Genomic DNA, 23,213 nt, shown 5'->3' with positions numbered 1-23,213 from the left:
GCTCTTTAAAAAATCTGTTATCTCTGTTGCTCACTCTCTTTGCACCGTCGCTAGAAGGGGACTTAACTCATGTTTGCAAATAATGGCGACTTGAAAATTGTTAGAATTTATGGTTTAAAATTATTTTTAATGCAAAAATTCACGTGTTAGGAAGCAACCAAAAAAAAAAGCAAAAAAACAAATGGCCGATTCCAGGCATTTTCGACCATGAGGAATCCATTGGTGCGACTCCCAGATTACTATCTTGTAAGGTATGGATTTCTATAGATGCAACACACACACACAAACTCAGCTATACAATAGGTATAGAAGATATAGATAGATAGATAGATAGATAGATAGATGTGGATTGCATTGGTTTAGATGCCAGTGTATGTGTGCGCATGTATGTGTGTAACATGATCATGGTTTTTTTTTTCAAATCAACTGTATAGGCGCAGGAGTAGCTGTGTTGTAAGTAGCTTGCTTACCAACCACGTGGTTCCGGGTTCAGTCCCACTGCGTGGCACCTTGGGCAAGTGTCTTCTACTATAGCCTCGGGCCGACGAAAGCCTTGTGAGTGGATTTGGTAGACGGAAACTGAAAGAAACCCGTCGTATATATATATATATATATATATGTATGTATGTGTGTTTATATGTTTGTGTGTCTGTGTTTGTCCCCCCCCCCCCAACTTCGCTTGACAACCGATGCTGGTGTGTTTACGTCCCCGTAACTTAGCGGTTCGGCAAAAAGAGACCGATAGAGTAAGTACTAGGCTTACAAAGAATAAGTCCTGGGGTCGATTTGCTCGACTAAAGGCGGTACCCCAGCATGGCCGCAGTCAAATGACTGAAACAAGTAAAAGAGTAAAAGAATATACTTTGATCTAACTAAAACGCAAGTGACCATTGAGCTAAGAAAGTGTAGTTTTAAATTGTTAAATTGTATAAGGTATGCCTGCATACAAAAAGTGAGGAGAAAGTTGTTGTTTAGCACTAAGTCAGCCTTATGATCAAAAACATTTCAGTTTTGTTCATATCATGTTTTTGTATATCTTTTACTTGTTTCAGTCATTGGACTACGGCCATGCTGGGGGGCACTACTTTGAAAGGTTTTACTTCATTTTCAAAAAAGTCTGATATTCTATCGATCATTTTGTTGAACTGCTGGTTCTTTCTGATTTGGCGGGCGCTACTTTTTATTTGTTTTATTTAGGGTGTTTTCTACCGAAACACTTTAAAACTTCGTATACTTGTATATTTTGTCTTATAGAACAGAGAAAAAAATTTTATATTCGAACTTATTTCATGTTAAAAGTTGTCGTATTTCGGTAATTTCAACCAATCACTGACGTCTATTGAGGTGAAAACAATTACTGCTATGGAATGTAAACAAGACGTTCTAGCGGTGTAATGGGATCTTTTCCCTTGAATAAGATTAGTGCCGTTGTTTGTCAACAACTATCGGCGAGGGTCGGGGTTGGGGTTTTAGGGTTAGGGTTCGGGTTTTAGAGTTAGGGTTAGGGTCAGCTAAAACTAGTACAAACGCACTTTATTCAAGGGAAAAGATCCCGTTACACCGCTAGAACGTCTTGTTTAAATTCCATAGCAGTAATTGTTTTCACCTAAATAGACGTCAATGATTGGTTGAAATTTCCGAAATACGACAATTTTAACACGAAATAACTTTAAAAGGATAAAATTTTCTCAATAACACTAAGAGTAAAAGATGTTTTAAATGACACATTCTACCAGTATCCCAAGTTTGAAAGTGTTTCGTTAAGAAAACAAGTGACGCCCGCCAAATCAGAAAGATCCGAACTGCTAATTTACGGAGACGTAAACAAACAGCACCGGTAGTCAAGCGTTGTATGCGTGCGCGTGTGCAGACATAGTGCAAACACACACATCAGACGAGCTTTCACACAATTTCTGTTTACCAAATTCCCCCCAGAAGGAATTGTTCGGCCGGGGGCTATAGTAGAAGACACTTGCCCAAAGTGCCACACAGTAGGACTGAGCCCGAAACGACTAGTTGCAAAGCAAGCTTTTTAACCACAAAGCCATGTGTGCATGTATCTAGAACTTTAGTGTCTAATTTGTCCTTCATTTTATAAGATAGCAGAGGTGTGTGGTTTGAGAGAAATTTGGCTCTTATGTCTAGCAAGTTTGGGCGAACACATTGAAGCTTCCCGTCCTTTTTTGTTTGAAGTATCATATAATTGGTTATTGTTTAGCCCAGGTTGAACAAACTTTATGATCAGGGTAATCCAACCGTGACATCCAGGTTTTTCGTACATTCTAAGGTTACATTATCAGATATGTATTTCATTTAGGACACCATTTTTATGAGTAGAACGCGTATTTGATGGAGAATTGGCTGATATTTCTAGCGTCATTACATGAAGATCTCCCCTCTTTGGTTGTTGTTTAACCTATGATTGAAAGCTTTCCAACCGTGACCATTCCATCTTTTTTTGCATGGTTTAAGACTAGATGGAGCGATCATTGCTTTCCATATGAAGCAAGTAATATACAAAAAATAGACTTGGTTTTCCAGAGTAAGCGAAACGAATAAGTAACAGCATGATAGGTACTCAACAGCATTATTTAGTTATCTTACGAAGTTAAGATATTTCTCTCTCTTTTTTTAATATGTATATATACGCATACAAGTAATTGCAAACTGACAACTAATATTTAAAAGTTTTACGGATATGTGTATGTGTGTGCACACGAAATGCTCTATTTTCTTTGATGCAAACTTCATAATTTTACTCAGTGATACTGTTGAAAAATGACGATCGTGAGTCTACTTTTAAGCAATTACTTGTTCGTTTCGCTTACTCTGAATAGCCATGTCTATTTTTATATATTCCCGGTTTCATTTATAACCTCGCACTAATATATCCCTAAAGTGAAAGATTGTTTGTATTGTTCTATTCGCCTTTCAGTTTTTAGGACGGTGGTCGTAAGATGTGTGAATTGAGGGAGAATTTACTGCTATTTCTAGTATAGTGAGTGATCACAGAACCATTCTTTCCCATCGGTTGCTGGACTTCTACTCAACTGAAATCTCGTCTGTTGGTTTGTTTAATCTCGTGAAGGTGAGACTTGAGACGTGAAGCTGCTTCCCTTCAACGCCATGTTGTAAACTGTGTGTTGTGGGACCTTTGCAATATATATATATGTATACATACATATGTATATATATATTCTATAAAACAACACCATCAGCATCATACTGTTAGGGCTTTTTTTTTTCAAAGAGAAAACAAGAAGAAAACCCTAACGAAACCATGTGATAATTGTACTTTATATTATTATACTATCTAAACAAGAAAAGGACATCTTGTGTGTGCAACATTGCAGTTACCTACGACCGACTCATTATACATCATCGTTGAATTTTTACTGAAAAGATACATATTACATAACATAAACAGCATAATATAACACTATACATGCTACATATATGTCCGAATAGCACTTAATTTATTTGCTCTATAACATATTAAACACACACATACACTTCCAAAACTCCACCTGGTTCCCTATTTATTTTTACCGCCACAGGTTTACTCATTTCCCTCTCTCTCTACATACATACACTTCTGTAATATATATAATATAATATATATATATATATATATATATATATATATATATATATATATATATATATATATATAGTTACCCCCGTCCTTCATTTAATTTTCCTTTACCTTATTGAAATATATAGATAGATAGATAGATAGATATATATGCCTTTTGTTGTTGGTTGTACCTGTACAACCTGACTCCGATCGGAAAAGTGGGAGCAAGGAAAAAGATGATTATCGAAAATGTGGAGGCTTTGAAAACTTGGTTGACAAAAACCCTTTCCCCCATGTAAGCATCTTTTCAATATTCTCTTTTGTACTTTGACAATTGATCTTCGTTATGTTTTGTCTACATATTAACATCTAGTCTCATATATGTATTTATGTATAGGCAGTTTTGTGGTGTGTTGTTTGTTTAATCCAAGGTCAGCTTTGATCTAGCAAACTTGATCAAAGATGTTCCCCTAGCCACTACTATAGTTTTATTTTTCAAACACAACAGCATGTACCTAGAACTGCAACAACCAACATCTCTTTTCTGTGTTGTGTAGAAAGCATGCTGAGATTAAAGGTAAATTTAACTATTATTTCTAACAGAGCAATCGACCACGTTGAAGTCTCTATGTCGGTTCGAACAAACGGTTGTGTAGCTCCGATCCAGCAGGCTCATAATTGAAAGCTCTAAGGTGTGATTTGAGGACTCTGCTGCTATTTCTGATTTAACAGGTCAAACGTTTTTACTCTATGGTAGAAGCTGTCCTCACTACATTTAAAATAATGCTTAGTGGCGTCACAAATATTGTACAGGCGGTTCTAATTGCCCAAATATTAAAGGGACATGATTTACTAAAAACGTTAACCCCAAATCGACCTTGATCGCGCATACCTATTATCCCAAAGCATTCTACTTATGGCCATATCGGTAGTATATGTACTCCAGAGCGATGCATCAATTTACCCTTTCCATTTTTTTAAACAGCAGAATGTGATTTGAGGTGGGAGCTATGCTGCTGTTTCTAGCGATTTAGTCGACTTCGTTGGCTTGTGGTGTTGAGCATTGTATCAGGCCTTGTGGTGTCTGAAAGGTTTTCTGGATATAGCGGTCGTTTTATTTCCAGGCATATGTATCTAGGATTACACGGTATATTGTGATTTGAGAGATATTTTAGTAAATTTAGTAAATCGAAGCTTCTTCGTAGGAGATGGTTGACACTTCATTGGAAACGTCTTTTGTATTCGTTGCGGAAAGAAAAATCCTCTTTTGGAATAGAGGGATGTTTGTGATTGAACTGCAGTTAAAATAAGGTCTTGGCTAGTGGTGGAAGAGGAAGATTAACAAAAATAATTACGAAAAGTTCGACAGAGGTGAATCCAAAGACCACGTCTTCAGAGATGTGAGAGAATCATAGGTAGGGAAAAAAAATTATCAAGAGCAGAAGTAATTCCCCAGACATTCTTGATACTAATATTTGTTAAACATTCACATGTCTTGAGCGCGTATTATTTATATATATATATATATATATATATATATATATATATAATACGATACAGTTTTATGGTAACGTCGTTATATTTTAAATTGAAATTTTGCATTGATCTTTTTTGACTTTTGGTCCCAACTCCCTTACTTCCATTTTTATATTCGAATTTATTTTTAATAAATATATCCATATAATATATGTGTATGCTTGTGTAACCAAACCGAATCAACAAAAAATATTCCTTGGTCAGTGTTGATCAAACAGATATGAAAGGCGTTCTGTGAGTGACCACTCCATTTTTTTTAGTTAGAATTGTCTAGCTTTACATTATCACATTGTGTTCTTTTTTTCTAAGACAGAAGAGTGTGATTTGACGATTTGGTTGCAAGTCAAAGCGACAGACAAGTTACATTTTTTTTTTTATATATGTAACTGGCTGTGTCTGCCTATCAAAATATCTCTGTTGAACCCCCTCAAACCTGCTACAAATATTAGATCTCACTGTTTGATCCCTCCTACCAAACTGAACTAGTGTTCTTTTAAGACCAAAAAATACTTCAGTTTTGATCAATTGAAATGCAACCAACATTGGAGCCCTTTCAAAGTCTAACTCTGTTCAACTAGTTGATTCTTTATAAACGCCTAGTATAACCCACATTAGTGTAACATGTATGAGACATTGGTGTTGCTAACAATAACAAAAACATCTCATTCTCAAAAAATCAATTCCCACTGACCCATATGTATTATTTCTGCTTCTCTGAATTAACAAACTGTGTGCTGACAATTCAGCTTTATTTAATACATTTGCTTCTCTTTCATGCAAACTCTGTTTTGTCTTATACTCCTCCTCTACTAAATACTTTGTCCAATATTTCCTCAGAAAATCCAATCTTATGGACCATCCCTATCTCTGCATCTATCAGACTGTCTGATGACTACTTTTTTATGGCCCCTCACCACATTCGCATTTTACATAATATCCTTTTCCCTCCTCCTGGTCCCTATGACACGTTACGTCAGATGACTAGTCAGTGCTCTGCTAGTTCTGTGCTATCTATACTTGGCGATGCATAAAATCTTCATTGTTTTGAAATATCAGAATGAACTAGACAGGTGATTAAAACCTCCGCTTAGGTATTCCTTTCCACGTTTCACACTAAACAAAAATTCACAGCCTCCAATATTTTCTTCCCAAGTTGTTCATTCATAGCTTTGCTGTAGCATTTCAAGAAAAGAACATGAAATACAATGTTTGGAAAAAGCAACATGGCTTTTACTCAGCACTAGAACTCCTGCAAGACCATCATCCAAACCACAAAAAACGTTTCTATACATTGCATAGGGGCATCCTTCTTGGTTTGGATGATGTCTTGCCTCTTATTCTTTATGGTCCCTTTTTAAAAGGATCTCGGCTAAAATCCTCATTTCCTCTACTTTGTACCCATGTTGGCTGAGTGCATTGTATTCCTGTGAAGAAATACTCCACTTTTGCTGTCCACATGTTACTCGGTAAATCTCCAAAGATTTCCTTTTCCATTCCCATAGGATCCTCATCACACACTTGGTATGCCAAAAGCAAAAGTACCTCCAGTTGCTTCAAACCAGCTGGACCACTGATCCTGACAAATTCCCTTCCATTCACCTCTAATATTATGCCCCAAAGCTAACACTTATTTTCACCAAACTCTTCAATGTATGTCTCTTTCTCTCTCCACAGGCATATATCCTGAATTTTAGAAACCTTCTAGTGTGTCCTTTTTATAAGAAAGGCAACCTTTCTAAATCTGTCAACTACTGTCCTGTATCTTTCACTTCCAATATCTCAAAGATAGAGAAAGTTATTAGCAACAACTTTCTCCAGCACTTTGAATCTCTTGTGCCTTAACGATAGTACTTTTGTAAAGCTGTATTTACCAGAGATCTACTCACTGATGTCACTCTCCTGTGGGCTCTCCCTCAAAAAATTTATTGAAAGCATTGTTATCCTTAACATTAGCAAAGCTCTCAACTATGTTTGATATATGTATCACTGGTATGCTTGCATATATGCTCTATCCATCTCATTCAGTCAGTTTGGACTATAGAGTGATATATTACTCTTCATTCCTCTCTTAACCTTCTGTACTTAGCTGCCATCTTAAAGACTGTACCTGATCTTAGAGACTATATCATCATGAACAGAGACTATGAAAACATCCTTCAATGATATGACATATGTTGCATAAAAACACAATTTCTGCATATTTCAAGAAAACATTGCCTAGAACATGAACACTCATAATCACTTCAAATGCTAGTTGCACCATTACTGAAGATTTCTCCTGGCAAAGGCTGCATCTCAAAGAGTGATTTTTATCCCACTTCAGAACCAAAAAATACTTTAGTTCCCTCCTCCTAGCAATAACTAACCCTCTACAAAACTCAAGTGAACTCTGCAGTGAGGTAATACTCCCACATCTGGATGGTGGTATTGTGATACATATAAAGATCAAAAGAAAGACCACTTGAAAGATTGGTGTAAAAGTTCTACACTAACACAGTCCCTAACCCCTTTCTACTTCTACATCAATGGCCGCTGTCCTTCTGAGCTGGTTAGTCCCATGCCACTCCAACTTAGTCTTATTGAACTCTATCATCTCTCCCGTCACCTATAATCTGTGCTCCTATCCCCACCCCAATGCTGCACTAACCACTTTACTTGGTCTTTATGGTCTGAGTTCAAATTCTGCTGAAGTTGACTTTGCCTTTCATCCTTACCGGGTTGATAAAATAAGTACCAGTTGAGCACTGGGCCCTAGATATAATTGACTTGAAATTGCTGACCTTGTGCCAAAATTTGAAATCTATTCATTTCTCCTACATTACTTCAGTTCACCTAGTTGCAGAAACTATGTGTCTTCTTTTCATCTTTTACTTCTTTTAGTCATTGGACTGCAGCCATGCTGGGGCACTGCCTTGAAGGGATTTTGTCAAACAAATCAACTCTTGTACTCATTCTATCAGTTTATTTTTTTGTTTTTTGCTGAATTCTTAAGCTATGGTTATACAAACAAACCAACACTGGTTGCCAAGCAGTGTGGTGGGACAAATGCAAACACACACATACACATAAATGAAGGGCTGCCACACAGTTTCTGTCTACCATATCCATTCACAAAGCATTGGTTGGTTTGGGGCTACAGTAGAAGACACTTACACAGAGTACTGCACAGTGAAACTGAACTTGAAACCATGAGGTTGTAAAGCAGGCTCTTTAACCACGTAGTCATACCTGCATCTATAACCATGCCTTTTTTGAGAAGTTAGCTGCAATAGGACTAGCATCTTATCCAGGAAGAGAATTATTGCCAAACACTGTTACAAAAACAGAGTTAAACATTAGCCTTATCTATGGATCATTATCATTAATGTTGATGTTTTTGTTTAACCCCAGTAGACCTATCAACAGAATTCAACTTGTGGTTGTCTCTATTATGTTTCTTTTTAAGGTGAATTCTGTTTCAGACTGCAATATCATCAATACATATTTTTTGGTAAGGTGTGATTTGAGTGAGATTTTGTTACTATTTCTAGCACATCAAGCAATCACATAGTGGTTTCCTCTTTGGCTTCTATTTTATATTTTTATTGTAGACGTTACTGATTGTCTTTTGCTTATGTCCCAACTATTTGTTGTTAATATGTTGGAAATGTGCTGTGCGTGAGAAGACCCGGCAAGCCAAGTAAGATCGTTGCCAGTGCCCCTGGACTGGTTCTTGTGCGGGTGGCACATGAGATGCACCATTTTGAGCGTGGCCGTTGCCAGTACCGCCTGACTGGCTCCCGTAGGATTTTCGAGCGAGATCGTTGCCAGTGCCCCTGGACTGGCTTGTGCGGGTGGCACATAAAAGACACCATTTCGAGCGTGGCCGTTTTCGTGCGGGTGACACGTAAAAGCACCCACTACACTCTCTGAGTGGTTGGCGTTAGGAAGGGCATCCAGCTGTAGAAACTCTGCCAAATTAGACTGGAGCCTGGTGTTGCCATCCGGTTTCACCAGTCCTCAGTCAAATCGTCCAACCCATGCTAGCATGGAAAGTGGACGTTAAACGATGATGATGATAATGATGATGATGTTCTTATGAATTTATATTTTATGTTATTTTTCTACTCAGTTGTTCATATCACAAATAATTTTCTACTTTTAACTTTTAAATCAGATATTTATGGACAGATGTTTATATTTGTCTCTGTAATTAGGTTATATTGTATTTATATAATGTTTTGTAAATATGTCAGATGAGGAAGGTCTGTGCTTGTGACATCTTGATATATCTGCATGTGTGTGTATGTATGTTTATATATATATATACACACATCTTTGTTTTAGCATCTACTTTTCCATGTTTGCATGGTTAGACGAAATCTTTACAGGCTGGTTTTCTACCGCTAGGTGCTCTTTCTGTCATTAACCCTCATCTGTTTCCAAGTAAGGTAATATTTTCCTCCCAGTCTAGGTATGTTTGTATAGAACATTTCAAATACTACCACTTATATGATGACGATACTTGCATTGTCAGGACAAGGACATGCATACACACATATATACATACACATACAACTAGTTTCATTTCAGTGTCCATTTAGCAAGTTTGTTCACAAGGATTTGGTTTTCTTGTGGCTGTTGTTGAAGACACTTGCCGAAGATGTGATGTGAGATTGAATCCCAGACCATATGGATTCAAAGTGAACTTCTAATCCATACAGCCATGTTTATGCTTATATATATATATATATATATATATATATGTGTGTGTGTGTGTGTTGTAAACATCATCTTCATGTCCTGTTTTCTATGCTAACAAATTGGACAAGACTTGTTGAGGCCTGTTTTTGCATTGCATGACCTTCCTGTCACCTATCCTTTGTTGCCTGCTATGACAAGTAGAGATACAGTGTGCTTATTCTAAAAGTTTACACACGGTTGTGTGTGTGTGTGTATAAATATACACACATACACATATATATATATATATACATATATATATATATATATTACATATACATACATATATGTGTGTGTGTGCAGACATGGCTGTATAGTTAAAATGTTTGCTTCTCGGTTATATTTATGGTTTTAAGTTCAGTTCCACTGTGTCATTGCAGGCAAGTGTATTCTACTGAAGTCTCTGGCCAGTCACAGTGGATTTGGTTGGTGGAAACCAAAAGAAGGCCTTCATGTTTGTGTGTATGTAGGTGTTTGTGCTTCTTTGTCATAGCATAATGTGATACTTATAAATAAGTGGTATCATTTGTTTCTAAGCTTCTGTACAAGCATGTCCAGCTATGGAGAATATTACCTTGTTTGGGAACAGATGAGGGTTGCCGACAGGACATCTGCCTTGATAAATTCCATCAGACATATGCGAGTATAGTAAAGTGGATGTTAAAATGATATTCCAGCTACCAAATTCTAATCACATAGCATTGTTCAATTCAGTGCTATGACTCAAGATACTTGCTCAGAGTGCTATGCAGTAGTATGAAACCCAGTACTATGTGGCTGTAAAGTAAATTTAACCGCAGCCAAACTTGTAGTCTATTTAGTGTTTTCTTTTACAGTGTTGCTTGACTCCATATCAGTGTAGATTTTGAGCAGGTTTATGATTGAAAACGTCCAAACCTTGATTATCCTGTCATTTGTAGTTGGGAGTATCTAGAACTACATTATGAAATGTTATTCTTGCCTTGTTTAACCCTTTAGCATTTAAACTGGCCGTATCCAGCCAAAATATTCTACTGGTTTTATGTTCAAATCAGCTAAATCTAGATTTTATTTTTAAAGTAACCAATCACATCACTGAAATCTGGAAGCTATGAGATAATGCATTATTAATTCAAAACGATATGAATAAACAAGCATTACATTTGACAGAGTAATCTGAATGTTAAAGGATTAAGGTTGTAAGATGTGATTTAGAGGGAGTTTTGCTGCTGTTTCTAGCTAGTCAAATGACTGTAGAATCTCTCATTTGCAACCTTTTGTTGTATTTGTGTATAACGGGTAATAAATTGAATTTCATGACTTTTCTCTCCTTCCTTCATAGATGTGATGCTGACCCTGCTGCTCTTGCTAAATATGTAGTTGCACTTGTGAAGAAAGATAAACCTGAAAACGAACTAAATGACAATCTCATTGATCAACTTGACGTCTTCCTCCAACAGAGTAAGTCAGAGTTTATTTTATAACTGTCAGTGCATCTGGCGTTGCCCGGGTGTTATGACCTACAGCCACATTGTATTATTTGTTTCTTTCTTATGGGCAGAATCGGCTCACAAGGAGTGTGAAGCAAACAACTCTTCTTTATAAACGTGCTTTTTGGTCATTTTGTAATGAACAGTGCTGAAATTGATGACACCAAAAACATGTAAGATGGCAGCTTGGATTAGAATGAAATCCTAACATTGTCCCCAAAATGACCTAAACTTATGGATGTAAAGAATTAGATGATGTATGAGGGCACAGATGTATCCGTATTGCAGAAAGTAAGGTACATGGAAAGAAAGCTACTTCATTGTGAAAAGCATCATCTCTGTAATGTTTGGGTAGACTGCACACTTTAACATATGTTAAGTGAAGCTGACAATGTTTTTGGGTAAACTATGTTTTGCTTAAGTCCAATGTTGGTAGAATAAATATATACAAGTCATCTGCACTGCTAACTCTAGAGCATGCAACATATAATTATCCATGAGAAAAAGCAGGGTATTTGCAAATTGAGACCCACAATTTTTAAAGTTTGACCCTGGGCTTTGTTGATTGTAATAGCGAAGAACACTCACACTGGGAACTGGAGGTGCTTGAATTGAAATGGCACATTTGAGGGAAGAAGGGGCATGCGGGGAATGTATGCAATCTCTCCTTGATGGCAGCTGGCAATAATGGTTGATTCTAGGACATGACTTGTCATTGTAGTTACAGTCAATCTTGTACCATTGCATAGTTGTGGTGGGTGGCATGTTCGTCGATGGTAGTATCAATGGAGCCTAATGTTGAAACATCTCCAGGTAAAATGTGGAGGAGTTCATGGTTTACTTTATCAATGCTTTCATCCTGAGGTGCTAAAAATAGCTCTCTCTGCAAACCATGCTATGTTTTTGAAGTTGTCTTGCAATGTGGGAAATAGCCCTCCCATAATGACAGTATTGTTTCTAATATCTCTTAGTGACCTATCTAGGGCTTCTAGTGCACCACTGTACCATTGCGCATTCATCCTAGACAATAAGTATAGTTTGGAGAAGAACTTCCACTGTCTGTGGTCATTTTGAAATATTGCACATTTGGGCATCGCTGAAGTGAGTTTTCTTGAGAATGAATAGAGGTAGTTTTCTTTGCAGCCTTTGTGGAGATAAAGAACATTACTGGTGTAATGGAAGTTATTGTTTGTCCAGAAGTGAAGTGGGGAGGGTACAGTTTGCATGAAAGTGATTTATGTTCTTAAGAAGGATCACAAACTATATACTCTTTCATCATGATTTTGTCCAGAAATCACATTTTCAAAATTATAATTTCCTCACTCCCCACTGGAATTTCCTAATTTTTAACAGTTTTTTAAATTTTGTTTTTTATCCATGTGGAAAAATACAGAGATTACAAATCTAGTAAATAAAATTTGTTTTTCAAAGTTTAATTTTTCTGAAAGAAATACTGAATGCCCCTTCCCCCACCTCAGCCACCCATCAGCTACCTGCTTTTGGGTGAAATGTAAATCTCCTGTATGGAAAATATAGGGATGTGAGTAAATTGAGGAAAGAAATGAGGGAGGGAGTGGGTACGCAAATGTCATTTTGGACACGCTAGAAACTGCAGGTAAAGGACAGGATTTCTGAAATAACTTCCTTGTAAGTTTAAATGGAAGATCAGGTCTTGAAATATGCTCATCACAAACAGGAATTGAAATAGCCAATTATAATACACTGAACCTGTTTGAGGTTTATGTTAAAGGTAATCATAATTGTGGCTGATGCCGGTGTCACATAACTGACACCTGTGCTGGTGGCACGTAAAAAAGCACCCATTACACTCTTGAAGTGGTTGGCATTAGGAAGGGCATCCAGGCATAGAAACCATACTGAATTAGACTGGAACTTGGTGCAGCTCTCCAGCTTATCAGTTTCTGTCAAACTGTTTAATCCATGCCACCATAGAAAGCAGACACTAAATGATGATGATACAAATAGCTGGAATGCTACCCATTTACTTTATGATCTTAATTGAACAGCTACAAAACTCTTAGTCAATACCAGTGTGAAATCGTCTCCATAACTATTTACTTAAATCCTTTGCTTTCCATGGAGCAGAGGCCATCAATGGCTTTTCTTTACTCTTCTTCACTCTGGGCTGTTTTACTCTCCTTGGTCGTCTTTGTTTTTAATTGCCATTGACATTTCTGTAACTTGCTTTTTTCTATGTATGAATGTTGGCTCTTTGCAAATCCATTTCAACCTCTGGGGAGAGGTGGTCCATATTAGTCTGGCCTCTATTCTTTGATCTGCTTGGCATGAGAGGCCCTATCAGGCGCTTGCACTCCATTAGCATAGCTCTCAGGCACCGGGGCACACAAGCTACTACATTGCAACAAAAACTGGACCTTGTTGTAGTATCACTAAATATGAATGCTAATTATGTTTTGTTATTGTTACAGGGACACGGACGTTTGTAGATGGTCTGTTTGAAGCTCTGAAGACAAAATCCTATATCACCAATTCCAGCAATGGTGTGTCATCTGTTGGTGTGTCTGTAGCGCCGACAAGTAATAACCAGACGACTAGTAACAGCCACTCTGGTAACAACAACAACACCACCACCACCAACAGCAGCAGCAATAACAATGTGGTGAATCAAATCAGCAACCACAGCACCACTTCAAGCAGTCAATCTTCTAGCAAGCTGGACAGAAAACGCAAAGTACCTGATGGATCAGATGTGGTGAGTACAGTATCTACACTCAGTGAATGTTTAGATGAAGAATTTGTAGTAACAGGTTTTACAATATTTATTGGTAAGTTTTGTATTGTCATGCTGCCAACCAGTTGCTTTTATCTGTGATCACATGACAATTTTTGTTGATGCAGTAGTGGGGTGGAAATTTTGGTGAAGATACTAAACTTTATATTGGGTGTTGGTTGATGTTTATCCATGCTTGCTCTGATTGAGGAAGTCTTTTGAACAAAGGTAGTTCCAAACATGACCATCTCATCTTTTTGTGTATAAAAGATTATGTTGTTGAATGTGTCTTTATCCTTAATCCTTTAGCATTTAAATTGGCCATATCTGGCCAAAATATTCTACCTGTTTGATATTCAAACTGGTCAGATCTGGCTTCTCACACTTCTATTACAATGTCATTCTAAAAATAAGCATTCACGTCATTGAAATATCAAAGCTATAAGATAATACCTGATTAATTCAAAACAGTGTGAATGAATAATCATTACATTTCACAGAATAACCTGAATGCTAAATTGTTAAGCTGGTAGGATTTTATTTGAGAAAGATTTGGATTGTTTGTAGCAGATGATGCAACTGTGTAGAGGCTGCAACATTAGTCTGTGACTATATGTAGTGCATATGTTGAGATATTGTGTCATGGGATGAAATGGCCTCACCTGGTTACAAAAATATTATCAACTATTAACTTATTGGAATTATCAACATTACAGTAGATTTGTATTATTCAGGGTGCTTGTTGAAGAATTGACGTCTTTTGTAAATCCTCTCCTCCAGGAATTGTCTGTGTATGTTTGTAAGTGTAATGCATTATGTATTATTTGTGTTTTTATCCTTATAGGGTCCCACTGAAGAAGATAAAGAACATCGCAAAAAACGATCTCGCAGTTCAAGTCCGAGGGGTGGAAGATCTGGGTAAATATTTATTGATTGGCTCTTTCTCTCCCTCTTATCTTTTGCATATACATCTAAAAATAGATTCAGAGGAGTGCTGGTGATAAAGTCTTAGTAAAACCAAGTCCAGTCTTAATTTCCACATGAAACTTCTACATATCAACCTGCTCAACTCAGCTGCTGTATTTTCCCCTAAGAAACGTTTTGATAGTATAACTATAGGCTTTTGACTGAACTTTCTGGTTTTCCGTAACAAATATGTCTTAGCCTGTCAACTTCAATTTCATTATTTTGCAAAGGGGAGATGAATTCATGTTGTATCACAGGACTCCAAAAAGAGTTCTTGCCTCTTTCTGCTTGTAAGAAAGAGCAACCAAATATCCTTCAAATCACACTCTAACATCCTAAAAATAGGATACATTGGATAAAGTAGTCTTAGTTATTCAACATCTAAAAATAAAATGGAAAGTTACGACTGAAATATATTTGTTTCTAGGTCTGTTCATTGTTGTTTAGCCTCAGATCATAGGTCTGGCCCAAGGCGAAATAACATCAATAAATCAGCTTGAAATTTCAATATTAAATCAATATGGTCGCAGCCAAAACACTCATCACATGCTGGAAGTTACATCTGAAACTAAGAATTTTGTATATGCATATCTGTATTACTTACCTAGGGGTTGCTTTCTAAGTATTTGGTGAGCTCTGCGTCAACCAAAGGTCTGTTCAAGCAGAGCTGATAAAACATCATCATAATTGCATAGCAGCAAAATTTAAACCCTGAACCTAACTTGGTCAGTAGTTGAAAGCTATCAGCAGATCTGCTGCTTTAATTCTAAGCAAATGTTTAACTTCTATTTCTGACATCTCAGTTGCCATGTCTTCATGGTTAGCAGAACATACAATAGTGATGGTGGCAGTGGATCTTTATTTACCAAGTGAGATCCTAACTTCTGTTTAAAAAGGCTTCAAAGAGGAATAGCATTGCCAAGATTGTAGTGCAAATGAACTGAATCCAAAGACTCTAGTCTTCTGTAAGATAACAATGCTAATTGACATTGTTATTAAGCACAGATGTGGCCATATGGTTAAGAGGTTTGCTTTCCAACCACATGGTACCAGGTTCAGTCTTACTGCATTGTATCTTGGGCAAGTGTCTTCTACTATAGCCCTTCATCACCCAAAGTCTAGTGAGTGGATTTGCTGAGTGCTGCTATCATACAAGCAGTGTTATTTATTTCCAATGTTCTGCAAGAACATGTCTAGCCACAAAGAAACATTACCTTGCTTGGAAAGGGTGGGGGTTAGCAACAGGAAGAGCATCCAGCCATAGAAGATCTGCTTCAGTAAAATCGGTTCGACCCATGCAAAGTGGATGTTAAAATGATGATGATACTGATGTCTCTGGTGTATAGTCACAATGTTCAGCAGTTATAGGGTTCGAACTTCAAGCTAATCAGCAGTCATCATAGTTTTTTTTCTTTTACAATCTTTTTTCTTTTCTTTTTTTTTTTTTTAATTTCCACTTGGCTAAAATTTAGAATTGATATCTTGAGTTTATTATTGTTTTACTATTTACATCTTCCTCTTCTTGCAGAGATGATCGCAGGCGTCGGCATGATGACAGGCGCTTCAACAGACGACGCAGTAGGGAGCGATCTCGTTCTAAAAGCCCGCAGGGGAAGTCCCGGGAGAGACTCCGTCCAAGTAGAGATTTAAACAGAGATAGGGATCGTTCAAGAAGTCCAGTAACAAGGTCATTTGGTGTTCGCTCACGTTCCCGGTCCTGGTCACCAACACGTTCCCGATCTCGTTCGCGGTCACGAGGTAACTTTTTCTTTCTCATCAATGTTCTCACAAATTATTTTGAAGTGTCTAAGATGAGTAATGGTTATATAGCTTATTATTAAAGTGGCGAGCTGATTGAATCATTAGCATGCTGGATAAAATGCTTAGTGGTATTTCTTCTGGCTTTATATTCTGAGTTCAAATGCTGCTAAAATCAATGTTGCCTTTCATCTTTTCAGACTTGATAAAATAAATACTGATTGAACATTGGGGTTGATGTAATCGAACCCCATCCCCTAAAATTGCTGGCCTTGTGCCAAAATTTCAAACCTTTATTATTTTTTATAAAAGCATGATAGATTGGTAGAATTATTAGGACATTGGACAATATGTTTTGCAGTATTTCTATTGACTCTTTACATTTCTGAGTTCAAATCCCTCCAAGGTCAACTTCTGGGGGTTGAGATGATAAAATACCGATCTCGGAATTGTTATTGGCAGAATTATTAAAGCTTTGGACAAAATACTTTGTGGTATTTAGTGGCATCATTTTATGCCTGGAGTTCAAATTTCACTACAGGTGTGGTGCCAGTTAAGCATTATGGTTGATTTAATTGACTATTTCTTTACTGCTAAATTCCTAGTCTTGTGCTTGTTAGAAACAATGGCAAAATTGGTTGAGAGTCAAACAAAATAATTTGCTGTATTTATGTTCCTTTGGATTCTGAGTTCTCATTGTGCTGGGTCTAACTTTGACTTTCATTCTTTTATGGTCAGTAAAAAATGCCAAGTTGTGGAGTCAATTATGTCATCCACATCAGAACTGTAATGCAATGTCTTTCTCTCACAATATCTCAGAACTGTGAACATAGTGTCTGTCTTGCCCCTCTACTCCCACTTTACCACCAAAACAGTATTCTCCCAAGCAGTATTTCAGAACTCAGTTTATCTTTTCATCCAACTCCCAATGTCTGTCTGTCTCTCTCTTAATACTCCAGAACTGTAACACTGTTTGTTAAACCACTACCTGTCTACTATATGTTTCCATCAAGTGTCTGTGACCTGAAATTAGCCAAACTAATTTCTGTATTTTGTAACCGCTCTTTAAAAAACTTTGCAAGCTCTATAGCTCCTTCTAAGAAACAAAAACATACAAAAAAAAACAATAAAATTAAGAAGTAATAAAAGATAGATACTATTACAACAAAATGTTAATAATAATGAAACTAATATTAAATCTGTTAAAATTATTTAGGCAAAAATTGAAAATGCTAAAACCTTAAAGGAAAAGAAAACTTGAGAAAACACTTATATAAAAACAAAACAAAAAGCAAACATTTGTTTGACATTTACCTTTCAGGATGTAAAGATGCTGACAGCAGAGGTTCGACTCCTTTACAAGACAATAATACTTATAATGTGGGACCACCTAATGTTCAAGTGCCAAGTTCAAGTTCAGTGTCTACTGTCAGCAGTGCTATATCTGTTGTCTCTCATTGGGACACAAACCGAAACACTCCTGTTGCTACTCCTTCTGATGGGCCGCCTTCATCGGCACCACCTCTAAATATTGGGAGCAACCGTCCACGGTGCAGAGACTATGATGGTAAGCAGTGACTTTTTTTAAAACATTTTCTTGCTAATTGTGCTTTTATACTATAATATGGTATTTAATTTGATTTGCACCTCACATAAACATGAATGTAAGATGGTCAAAGACATAAGTTACATGTTTTATCTCCTTAAATTTGGCTTATTTCTTTTTTTGATTCATCATCATTTTTAACATCCAATTTTTCTTTGCTTGCACGGGTCAGATGGAGTTTATTAAATTAGATTTTCTCTGGCCACACATCCTTACTGGTTGCCACCCCTCACCTATGGCAAAAGCAAGACAACACTCCTTCACGACTGGACATGTTTGTTTGGCAATTGAGAAACAAAAGCCTTATTATTGGTTTCTAGACATTCTCCCCTTTTTCTATCTCACTCGCCTTTTCTCTGGTTACCTCTTTCATTCTTATTTTGTTGTAGATTCTTCTTTCTCTCTCTCTCTCTCTCTCTCTCTCTCAATTTATTGATTAAATAGATATTTCCATGGGGTTACATGAATTCCTATAAAATATATGTATGTATTTGTTTTACTTTATTTCACCAGAGAAAGGCTACTGCATGCGTGGTGATCTCTGTCCATATGACCATGGATTGGACCCTGTGATAGTTGAAGATGTGAATTTACCGAATGTTTTATCTTTTCCTCATGGTCATGGTATGTTGATTTGAGTATTTTCCTTTACTTCCACCATTTTCTGCATTTCTTTGTCATAATTGTAAAGATAAAGGAGCTATAATACAAACCACATTGGTCAAGAGTTCAAAATTTACAAAATCTGTTAAATCTACTTACTGTATTTGATGGTATACAAGACAGTTCCCCCTCACCCACAAATGTCTCAAAAAAAATCATCCTGGATTTTATAAGTGAAGTTGGGCCTATATTTCTTGCTTTAATGCACTAAAACCTCTTTTCCTTGAATATGGACTATTGAAACTAGTGTGCATTGTTTATCTCATTAAATATGATATCTGACTAACAGGTTCCACTCCAATTTAGCACAGTTAAGTGATTATTTAGACTTTGGAAAGCATTGAATTCCGACTTTGTTAGGGCCATTATGTTCTGCAGAGCATAGTTACTCTGTATGAATCTGTTGTTGTTGGCACTCCGTCGCTTACGACGTCAAGGGTTCCAGTCAATCCGATCAATGGAACAGCCTGCTCGTGAAATTAATGTGCAAGTGGCTGAGCAATCCACAGACATGTGTACCCTTAACGTAGTTCTCAGGAAGATTCAGCGTGACACAGTGTGACAAGGCTGACCCATTGAATTACAGGCATGACAGAAACAGGAAGTAAGAGTGAGAGAAAGTTGTGGTGGAAGAGTACAGCAGGGTTCACGACCATCCCCTGCCGGAGCCTCGTGGAGCTTTATGTGTGTTTTCGCTCAATAAACACTCACAACGCCCGGTCTGGGAATCGAAACCGTGATCCTATGACCGCAAGTTCGCTGCCCTAACCACTGGGCCATTGCGCCTCCACATGAATCTGTACACCTGATTCATTGACTCTGCTTATACTATGTAGATATATAGTGAACTACCTGGAAAAATACAAAATGTCTTAAGTTTTCTATATAAACATCATACGTTTCATCCATGGTAGACAAATAAGTGTCCAGAGTGGCCTGATACATTCACTGTGAAAAAATTAGAGTGCTGAGAGCTAGCCCTGCTAGCTTGCATACATTAGGAAAAGTTTAAATTTCAGTTGCTTGTTCCTTGCAATCTCTTTCAACATATATAACTGAAAAGAAATCATTATTGTTATAATTGTCTGAGAGTTTAGTTTTAAATTTGCATATGTATTCAAATTTCAGAACAAAAACTATGAAATTAAATGGAAAGCAAGCAGTTGGCTTATTTTCTTTTTGGTAGCCCATTAGATAAAAAAAGCTAATGTGGTGTTAATAGTAATGATTCTGGATAATATTTAATTGGAAGACACTAAAAACCCATTGAACTAAATGTTATGTAAAAAAGTAGTGTTCACTTGTTATTTTAATTTTTTTTAGGGCCACCTTCTACTCATGGTGCTCCTGGGTTCATAGGACCCAGAATACCTCCACTTGGGCCTCCACATATGCCCCAAATAGGACCCAGAGGTCCACCACCAAGACCCACAAGACCAGGTAAGGCCAAGTTGTTAATAAAATTATGTACGTTGGACTGAAAATATTACTTTTGGCTTAGGCCTGTTTGAAGATTATCAGGAAGTGAAAGTTAATTTGGATTTAAGCATTTATAGGTTATTAAAAAATGTCAGAAATCTGCATGTGTACCAGAACTGATATATTGTGAAACATTAACTGCTGGCTTAACTCTATAACATGTAAATAATATTGGATCAGTGACTGTGTCATTTTGAAGACTATATTTCAAAAAAAGAATTTAACAGTGCCACCTCTAGCCGAACACTTATTCTGTGCTGATGAAGGGAACCTAGAAATCGCGATACTCAGATATTGTTTTGTGTTGAGTGGGGATGCTAAACTCCCTTGTTTGCAAATATAAGGTCACAGATAGTGTGTTGTATAGCCAGCCGGAGACGATGTTTCCTGAGGCTAAATAGCAGAAGCGTTCACATTAATCAGGACTACCACGTTTTTATTTGGCAAATAATCTTTATGTAAATAATGAATATACAGAGAAATCATTTGGAGGTCCTTTTCACCTTTGCATTTTATTTAAAAGAAAGGAGTAAGTTTGACATGAAAAAAAAATTGTATTTGTGTTGGTGTATGTATATAAAAATTGTACAAAACAAGAATATAGCTAGAAAGGATTTACTCATAACATCTTCAAATGTAAAAAAATTTTTAGAATTGATTCAGGCTTTGGTTTTTGTACAGTACTTGAAGCATTAATTATTATTAACTGTTTTCTTTTCTTTATTCTTTCCCATTTTTAACTGTTTTTCTCCAATCTAAAAAGCATTTTTGTTACTTGTATTATAAATATTCATTCTTGCAATGTGATAGCATCTGTTAATAAACCAGAAAAAATTTTTTTTTTTTAAACCTACACATTCATATACATGCACACACACTTATATACATCTGTGTATAAGGCAAGTACTTTCAGCCAGCTATACTTTTAAAATCTTCATTAGTTACTGAAGTCCCTTTTGTTTGTATACACTATATTTTATCATCATCATCATCACGCCGGTTTTCCATGCAGGCATGGGTTGAATGGTTGTCAGGAGCTGGCAAGTCAAGTGAGAGTACTGTGCCAGGCTCTACTGTCTGCTTTGGCATGGTTTTTATGGTTGGATGCCCTTCATAAAACCAACCACTCTACAATGTTTATTGAGTGCTTTTTATATGGCACCAGCAAGGTCACCTAGTAACTTGCAAGACAAGAACCCCTCAACTAAAGAAATGTAGTTTTGAGGGAGGTAGCTTTGTGCCAGATGATGAGAAGTTAAAGGGACAGAAACAGGTGTCTTGCTGTGGAGGAGAAACATAATTACCCCAGTTGAAAAAGAGAGGACATAGAGAGAGATGGTGGTGAAGATGTATTATAATTTTATGAATGTTTTATTTTGTGTATTATAATTTTAAGTACAGTATATTTTATGCATTATGATTTTAAGTACATTTTATTTTATATATCTTAGGGTGGGCAGAAGAATTGATTACCTTTAACAAATATCCACTTTTTTTTCTTTTTTTACAACTTCACTACAGGACTGCAAATATTCTCAGTCAATTACATTCATTCAAGTTTTGCAATAATACATAGCCCTCTTGTGTAATCTGTACTTAGCTTTGAAAATGGCTCTCAAGGTTAAATTATTTTCAGATACTCAGATACTCAGACTAGATGTCCAATGTTGTAGAATTAAAAAAACACCCCCAAAATAATCAAATATGTTGTCTGTCCTGTTACATATATTGATAATCTGTTTCCATTTTTGTTTTCCAATTTCAAGTCGAGTCTTACCAACCTGAGGGTTATAACCCTGAAGCTCCTGCTATTAATCCTCCTAGACCATCATTTTGGGTTGGCCCAAGAGGTGCCCCTCGTCCAAACCAACCTTTTTATTTACAGCCACCAAGACAGAGAGATCTTGTCAGTGTTCCGACAATTCCTGATATCTCAAAGCCACAAAGTTAGTAGAATCATTTTATTGTATTTTAGTTGTTGTTGTTTAGCTTGAGGACAGCCGTGATTTAGGCCGCCCAAGATCCAAAGACATTCCCACTGTGCTCATTTCGTTATATAAAAGCACTACCTGGTGTTCCCATTAACCATTCCATTGCCATTATTGCTGGCTGAAATGTGTTTCAATTAAATTCTAAAAATTTTGAATTAAGACTAGTTTTGTAAATTTAAATATATTGATGTATTTTTTAGAACACATCTTAACAGAAGAGTTCTTAGATAAAATCCATTATGGAATTTTTGTTATAAAACTACTTCAGTTACTAGTAACAATAGGCTAATTAGTGATTAAAAAAAATAGGCGGCGAGCTGGCAGAAACGTTAGCATACCGGGCGAAATGCTTAGCGGTATTTCGTCTGTCTTTATGTTCTGAGTTCAAATTCTGCCGAGGTCAACTTTGCCTTTTATCCTTTTGGAGTTGATAAATTAAGTACCAGTTGTGTATTGGGGCCAATCTAATCAACTGGCCCTCCTCCCCACAAATTTCAGGCCTTGTGCCTAGAGTAGGAAAAAAAAATTATCGACAAAAACGATAGATGAAAATTATACTGAGGCTTGTCATATGTCGTCATCACTATCATCATCATCATCATCATCATCTAACGTCTGTTTTCCATGCTCACATAGGTTAGATGAGTGGGGAGAGATGGCTTTATGCCAGGTGTTGAGAGATTAAAGTATGGGG

At 36.7% G+C, this 23,213-nt stretch overlaps 1 protein-coding gene across 3 annotated transcripts in view; it reads left to right on the top strand.

Moving 5' to 3' along the window:
- Window positions 1-3,686: 3,686 nt before the first annotated feature.
- LOC106874189 (RNA-binding protein 26) overlaps window positions 3,687-23,213 on the top strand; it is a 40,812-nt gene continuing 21,285 nt past the window's right edge. For all 3 annotated transcript variants that reach the window (XM_052972445.2, XM_014921847.3, XM_014921846.3), the window contains exons 1-9: window positions 3,687-3,872; window positions 11,157-11,275; window positions 13,755-14,038; window positions 14,901-14,974; window positions 16,551-16,780; window positions 18,102-18,347; window positions 18,900-19,010; window positions 20,373-20,489; window positions 22,295-22,474. In XM_052972445.2, coding sequence (XP_052828405.1) covers window positions 3,814-3,872; window positions 11,157-11,275; window positions 13,755-14,038; window positions 14,901-14,974; window positions 16,551-16,780; window positions 18,102-18,347; window positions 18,900-19,010; window positions 20,373-20,489; window positions 22,295-22,474 — 1,420 coding nt within the window. In that variant the 5' untranslated portion in view covers window positions 3,687-3,813. The remainder of the gene's footprint in view (window positions 3,873-11,156; window positions 11,276-13,754; window positions 14,039-14,900; window positions 14,975-16,550; window positions 16,781-18,101; window positions 18,348-18,899; window positions 19,011-20,372; window positions 20,490-22,294; window positions 22,475-23,213) is intronic.

The sequence above is a fragment of the Octopus bimaculoides genome, chromosome 13, assembly GCF_046866305.1.
Source record: "Octopus bimaculoides isolate indiv1 chromosome 13, ASM4686630v1, whole genome shotgun sequence".
Lineage (NCBI taxonomy): Eukaryota > Metazoa > Mollusca > Cephalopoda > Octopoda > Octopodidae > Octopus > Octopus bimaculoides.
This window is presented reverse-complemented; position numbering and strand designations above follow the sequence as displayed.